A 7,421-nucleotide genomic window follows, 5' to 3' on the forward strand; every position below is an offset into this window, starting at 1 on the left:
ATCGGCTTACCGAATTTCGAACGTAGCCTAAGTTCCGCATTTCTACCCCAACCACCTGCACCGACTGATTTTATGAAGGAATTAGGCAAAATGGGAAATTCTATGAAACAAGGTTGTAGTTCTAGCGACAACGTGCCTTCGTTTATAAATCTAGGAAATAGTGATACAGCAAACGAAAACATCTCGTCGAATACCCAAAAAGGCGAGGATCTAGGAAACATATTCCCTTCGATCAAAGCTGCATTCGGTAAGGCATATGTATTCCCGAATTTCCAAACACAAATTAATATTTTCGCTGCCTACAATTCGACGAGTTGTTTTTAATCAGTTGTAGAATTCTCATCGTTACTTACAATTCTTTACTGTTTGTTTAGGGAAATTGTAACACCTGAGCGAACAAGAGCCTTCAGTTTTGGAGTCTCTCAATTGTTACGAAGTACTTTTATCGGCTCTATGTATAAATAAAATAGGTTATACGGAATTAGGGTCTATAATACCATTTTTAATTGTACCTTTATTTTTATATTATATTCCTGTATTTTTTACCTCGTATCCATAACAAAGGGGTTTAATAATTATAATACGTCATTATTGTGAAGTTATAATTTAAATATAAAAGAAATTGAAACACGATTCGATCGTTTGATTAAAACAATTCGATTCCACTTTTCGTGTCCCGTCTAACGAAAGTAAATCTTGTTTTCGGCCAAAAGTCGCGCAGAGACCGACGCTAGCACAAAAGCGTTTCGAAGGATTACAGTTAGAGGTGACAGTATAAAGTTCACCAGAAGGGTTCACCGTCGCGGAATGTATTTCCGACTATAATGGTTGGAAGAGGTTCAAACGTGGAACGGGCAAACATTTTGCTAGCCCGTTCGTAGCAAAAGTCCGCAGCGAGCCAACTCGACACAGTCCATTTGCCTAGTGAAAGCGGGACGGTAATAATTGAGTTTCAAGCTTAATCGCCATGGTTTAGGTTCGGCTTGTTTGCTATGATTTAACCCAAAGTGGAGGTTGCGCCAGCCGCTAGATCACTCCGATCGCGAGCTAACTAGATTAACGGGGATAAATATAACTTAATTAGAGTGCCCCGTTACCGTTCGCAACAATACCAGAATTCGTCGTGTGCCATGGATAACGCGCTACCCTCCGCGGTCATCGAAATTTCCCTTGCCCTCCCCTTTTTACTATTAATCACCTTCGAAACACCAACCATTCTCGCGATTATTCGTTTAGCAAAATTAATCGATTAATAATCGTAACAGATTTTTATTCTCGGTTTCTTTCGATGGAATAGTAAAGAGAATTTTGTGAAAAATAAATGATTTCATTATGTCGCTACTTGATCCTCATTGGGTTAACTGTGAGTGGTGAATGAATACCTTGTGTAATCGAATAATGCAACTCTGTCTCTCCTTCCGTTCTTTCTATTTATTTCTTGCTGTCTACTCCTTTAACTCTTCTCGGTTCAACAAGTGATCTCAAACTGATCGAGAGATCCCCGTACTTGGTAGATCACGGATAGATGGCGCGATCGTTGCGCCAAAGAGAGGAAAAGAAGGGGAACCGCTCGAACGCTTTCCTTTTTTCCGTTATTTACTTAATGTCGAGGGTCATTTGCAGCTTAACAATCATTAGCTACTTTATATAAATCTCGTACAAAAGAGTACGATTGAAAAGGGTCCAATTAATAATTCTCCGCTTAGTTTCGTTTCTGCATTGTTTTCAGTTTCCGAGGTAAAAGTTTACCTTCGTTACTTTGTTGACACATCTCGTTATCTTTTAACAAGCCACCCGTGCAACGAGTATTTTGAGAACACGTAGCCATGGAAAATACGAAATTCAAAACAACGAAGGGGAAGGAAAACACAAAAGCTCCGAGGCATTCTCTGCTCTCACCGTTTATTGAAAACAATCAGCGCGACAAAGGTGTTCGATGTCTCGCGATGTAAAAATGTCCGCCATTGTGTCGAACAGTCATTTGCACGAAAGCAACGAGCTGCCATCAATGCCAACGACTATACGGAGGCGTGTTCTGGTCGTCCTTGCACAACATTTCCCTTCCTTGTTTCGTATCGGTGTGATCGCCAACGCAATGTCAACGAACGCGGTCTTTTTCTCGCCACGGTAGCCAAGATCAACGTTCGACCAACTGAAACTCTCTTTCGAAAGGACGGCTGGCTAGCCCCAGCAGCTTCGTAAATCAGCCCAGTCCCGCGACGAAACGGTTTTTCACCTCGCGAGAACACCGAACGAACAAACAGCCGTCCGAGCTTTCAGAACGGTTAGAACGGCGCCTGGTAGAACAACGCACTGGCGGCGGCGGCGGAAATGGTACCCGAGGGCCCGGAAACGACCGTCGGGGGAACCGCTGGCGCTGATACGACAACGTTACTTAAGGGTGCCTCGCCGACTGCGATTGCAGCACCAGTCGTAGTCAAATTAACCTTAGCAGAGGCGGTAACTGCGGAATTCCCAGGATTCCCCGTCGTCAGGACCGAGCTGGACGATGAAACCTCTGCCCCCGTTGATTCTGTTGCATCTGGAAACAGAGCCGGGTAAATGCCAGACGCGCAGGGTAATTGTTTGCAATTACAGAAAATTTCCGCTTTTCAATTAAGGTGGTCGTTTGTTTCTCGTAATTTTACAACTCTACAGCCACGATGTGTTTCGTTGAAACGATATACATTTGAACCATCTTCTGTGGCCTTCTTCGGACGTTCCTCCGAATCTGATTCGATATAATAAGTTTTTATATTTTTCTTCCGACAGTATGAAACATCAGCACGATTCAAAATCATATTTTTGTTACTCCGTATCGTATTTACACGATACCCTCGAAATTCGCTCGGCTCGTAAATACTGTAATCTACTGCGAAACGTATGATTGATCGCGCGGGCAATCGTTTCTTTTCTTTCGCTTGCACATGCAACGGAAATTCGCCTCCTCGTGGTTCTGGAGTCGTGGGTGCAGTTTGATAAACGATGCTTTTTATGGATCCCCGCAAAAAGTAGTCTAACGGCGCTAAATCTGGTGAACTTACCGGCCATTACGTTGGTCCACTACGTCCGTACCATTTATTCGGAAATTGTGCATCGTCTGTTTCTCCTGTGATCTTGATTCGTGCATGGTCACGTCTTTTCGCGAAATCTCATATTGTCGAAGCAAAAATATAACAAAAATTCTTTCCCCCTATGAGGCGATTAGTAACAGGTGAAGCGATTTACCTGTTGCGAGAACACGTCCTTTGATCAATTCTTCCACGGTTAGGATGTTGGAAGCTGCAGATGCAGTTAAGCTGACAGAACTGCTTGCAGTCGAAGCTACGCTGGCGGAACTAGCACTCGAAGCAGTTGCTGCAGAGTTGCTAACAGTTGAAGCCGTGTCCGCGGAACTGTTGATACTCGAAGCTGTTGCAGCAGAACTGCTAGTGCTAGAAGCTGTTGCAGCAGAGTTGGTAACAGTCGAAGCTGTATCCGCGGAACTGCTGATACTCGAAGTTGTAGCAGAATTGCTAACACTCGAAGTTGTCGCGGCAGAATTGCTGACGGTCGAAGACGTGCCAGCAGAATTGTTGGTAGTGGAAGTTACGCTGACAGAACTGTTAGCGGACGAAGCTACACTGACAATGCTGTTGGCAGTCGAATCTGCGATCGCCAATGGCGCAACTGTTGGAACGCTGATCGTTGGCACCGGTGGAGCAGTTGGGCCAACGATGATTATGGGCCCAGTGGAGGGACCTATTACAGCCTTCGCTGATGCTACTCCTATTGTTTCGCTGATTGCCGTCGCGTTCGCCGACGCTCCCGCGACCGATGATTCTTCTGTATTTTCGATTGCGACCGCCGATGCTGACGATGCAACAGCCTCGTTCTTTATTTCCGCTCGGGCTGACGCTGCATTATCAACGCTGGCAACGGAATTGTCGGAAGGAGCGACGAGCGTTACCGGACCCGCAGAGGCTCCCTTAATGAGCACCGAATCTTCGGATGCACCTGGTGCATCGTTGCCTCCTGAAAAGAAAATCGGAACTTCCTTTCCCAGTTTGATAATGTTAATTTTACGGGTTTCAAATTCCATACTCGAAGTTCCAAAACTCGTGAACGTTATTCGCTAGCAATTTGCATTGAATTTTATGGCTGTAACGATACGAACATGTACCCTAATTAAAAGGAAAACTGCATTTCAGTGTAACCGTCGAAGCAACGAGTTTCGATAAAAATATGTGCCATTAAGGTTCGTAAATCTAGCGTTAAATTCAAACCAGAACTAACCGGAAATAATGAAAATCCAATATTCCATCCTGTTCTCAAGTTATAGCCATGTTTCCAGTTACTTTCGTTTTCCACGAAGATAACTGTGCATTACTCGTACATGGTTAAAACTCGGGAAGAAGATCGAACGCCGATACATGTTTGTACAAATATTTTTTATCGCTATATATGTCCCTGATTCACTGGTAAATTATAGAGCACGTTACGTAGTCTGCATAAATTTTTGAATGAACTAAATCCATAGTTCATCGAGGAAACGCGATAAATTCCTCGGTTTACGCGTCTCGTAAAATGTATATGAGGCAATAGATTTCTATATACTGTGCTACCTTCGGTTACGCAACCGAAAATGGACCCGTGAATGGAGTCATAAAGTTTCGAGTTGGGTTCGAAGCGTTCTTAGACGCTCGATCGTTTATTTCGTTCGCGTTGGAACCTTCAAATTTCGGAGTTATCAAACTACGATACGCCGAGATTGCTCACTTCCTGTTGGCGGTAGGGTGTTCTCGATCGCGTCGAGCGGGTTTCCGGGCGACAGAATGGTGGTCACGGGTCCGCTGGACGATCCTTCGACGATGGTGGTTCCAGTCACGGGGCCAGCGACGATGGTCGGGCAATCTTTTTCTATTTCCGGCGGCAGTAGGCTCGTTGCAGGTGCCAGTCCATAAACTGGTGCTAGGAACAGAGGCGCTGCCGATTGCCCGACGCCCACTATTTCACGATAAGGCCAGCCGCTGGCGCAAACGGATGTCAGGAGAATCGATGCCGCTAACTGTAGCTGAAAACGGATAAGGTGTGATTTATTAAGACGAGCGTCACGAGCCGCGACGCGTTATCTGCGCAGGTAAACGTGGGACGGTGTCCCTGGGACCAGCGACACAATTGTTGGAATGTTTTCTCGCAATCACGACCATAAATATCTCCTATTAACCGATGTTTACTGCGACTACTGCTCTAATCGAACATTGTTGTTCTTTATCGCTTGTCGCCTGTGGGCGATATATTCCAACTTGAGCCGCGTTCGTACAGCCTGGATGAGGTTCTATAGCGGTTTTGGCGATACGATAGGACTCCATTTATTCGAGCGAATATTTTCGTCGGTGCTCGATTTAGCGAACTTCCATTATTCAAACTAACGTCAAGCGTCAAGTTATCTTCTGTGAATAGCGAATGTTGCGATAATGGAAATTCAATTATTAAATGGTTGAGAGCACGTCAAATACCGACGTTTCAGAGTCGGGAAAGTTATTTGCGGTAATGAGTTTTGTTAGTTCTTCGACCGCGCGACTAAATGCTTAATTTGGACAAGCGGCGGCAATTAATACGCGCTGACGATTAAGTTACGTCAACTGTATCGAGAGTAACTTGGCCAGTTGGAGTCTAACCGACGCAATTTATCGTTACGAGTTGCGACAACGTTTCAGGTGATTCCAGAACAATATCCGGCACGCATCCGTCTCATCCTACGGTCGCGGATAGAGTCGCACGCACCATGAATTTACATAACTCGATTCCCTGCAGACGTGCCGTGCATGAACACGTCATCACCATCGCGGTTACGTGCCAGCACGTGGACAGCATTCGGTCAAACATTTTGTGACCAGCGCTCGTGCTTCTTCAAAGGAGGAAGCTCCTTGGATCGACCACCGACGATCCTGTCTGATCGAGAAATCGGAATCGCTGAACCGTTTGATTCTCGATTCGACGGGACACGGTGGTCTTGGGATCGACAAATTCTGGAGAAAACGAAGAAAACGAACCACTTCGAAGGCACGATTGGAATCATCCAAAAATAAAATTGCAAGCCTTGGGTTCGACCGTTTTCGGTTCACAGGTCAAAAGAATCAGAGTTGAGCAAATACCGAAACTTTGCTTCTTTTTCCCGCGTATTTCGAAACATGGTTTTGCAAAAACTGAAAGTAATAACATTGAATCACTCTTGGAACTCGATAATGGACGGGCATTGAAAGAAAATAAGATTTTTTAAAGGGTTGGGGTAGTTATACGCCTTGAGTGAAATCGATGCGCCACTCGTCTTAATCAAAGTTACAGAACGCGGCCATACGTTTCAATTATTCGACTGCCTAGGAACACCGTGGCGATCTATATATCAGGGGACATTGGTCAGAGATAGCGAGCCGCTCATATTTCACGGGGGACACGAAAGTGCATTACGAGCCAACAGATTAAAGTTTTCTCATCAGGAACGGGTGCGCGGATTCTCTTTTCGTAACAATCTCCCCTTCGGCCCGCCCGATGAGCCGCGATAAAGTTTTTCCGCTTACCAGCAGCTTCATGGCTCCTTGTCTGCGTCGTCCTCTCCTATTATATTTCCCTCGGCGTTCTTCTACGCCCGGTCGTGCATTCGCGTCTGTTACTGATCCATTTCGAACCGGATTGAACCGTTATATACTCCATTACGCGTAGCCTCCCGTGATGAGTAAGGAAAAAAGGTCACCGCGCCCCGTTTCCTCGATCAGGACACGGTCTCCCAGGAATTCCACGCGATGGAAAACAGAACAAAGACTGAGCACTCGGGAAACGGCGCAGCGGGACGATTATACGGATTGGACGGGGGATAGTTTAGTCCGAGAAATCGATGAACGACATACCATCTAGATTGTCCTTCGTCCGGATAATCGAAGAAAATCTTAAATAGGATAAGCGTTGCTCCCGGGAGTTTCCAAAAGCCGATTATAAAGTATTTCTTGATTGCAAACATGATATTTTATACCTATTAAAACTGATTATCTTCTGTATATGTGTTCCTCGATCCTTCCACGTGTAACTACATCTGCAGCTAGGGGTAGAAAAATAGCAGTGGCAATTTAGGGCAATTTCAGAAACGTGTAATGCCTACGGGCCTGATTGCTTTCGTTCAACATGCAGGCTTTTCAGATACGTTGCCAGAGAGTCCCTTGTCTTGAGGGAACTAGGGGTCCAAATGCTGGGGGAGTTGTATTAGTGTCTGACAGCAAAGGGATCCAAGAGAAAACATCCTTATGTCAATTAAAGTCTGGAGGGTCTCTCGTACCCGTTCCTTTATGACTCGAATAACGAAGAGCTAGTTACTCCGACTCCAATAACCTCCTGGGCGTACCGAAGGGTGGAACACGTCCATAGCCTTCGGGCGAGGGAGGTTGTAC

The 7,421-nt window shown here is 45.4% G+C and overlaps 1 protein-coding gene across 2 annotated transcripts; it reads right to left on the reverse strand.

Moving 5' to 3' along the window:
• Positions 1–1,893: 1,893 nt before the first annotated feature.
• LOC122395000 (putative GPI-anchored protein pfl2) lies at positions 1,894–6,639 on the reverse strand. 2 transcript variants are annotated; one of them, XM_043392262.1, is made up of 4 exons: positions 6,561–6,639; positions 4,759–5,053; positions 3,229–4,014; positions 1,894–2,542 (listed from the first exon to the last, which is right to left on the reverse strand). In XM_043392262.1, exons 1-4 carry the CDS (start codon positions 6,570–6,572, stop codon positions 2,286–2,288), a joined length of 1,350 nt encoding a protein of 449 aa, XP_043248197.1. In that variant the 5' UTR covers positions 6,573–6,639; the 3' UTR covers positions 1,894–2,285. The 2 variants fall into 2 exon arrangements, with proteins under 2 accessions (XP_043248197.1, XP_043248207.1); XM_043392272.1 differs by having other exon boundaries at positions 3,229–4,011; positions 4,744–5,053.
• Positions 6,640–7,421: the final 782 nt, after the last annotated feature.

The sequence above is a fragment of the Colletes gigas genome, unplaced genomic scaffold, assembly GCF_013123115.1.
Source record: "Colletes gigas isolate AHSC1104 unplaced genomic scaffold, ASM1312311v1 Colletes_gigas_Sc00001, whole genome shotgun sequence".
NCBI lineage: Eukaryota > Metazoa > Arthropoda > Insecta > Hymenoptera > Colletidae > Colletes > Colletes gigas.

Coding starts and splice junctions, on each gene's coding strand:
- LOC122395000 (XM_043392272.1), bottom strand. Junction 4,012..4,743: donor AGGAAGTGAGCAATCTCGGC/GTATCGTAGTTT, acceptor TCTTTTCAGGAG/GCAACGATGCACCAGGTGCA. Junction 2,543..3,228: donor AGGACGTGTTCTCGCAACAG/GTAAATCGCTTC, acceptor CTCTGTTTCCAG/ATGCAACAGAATCAACGGGG.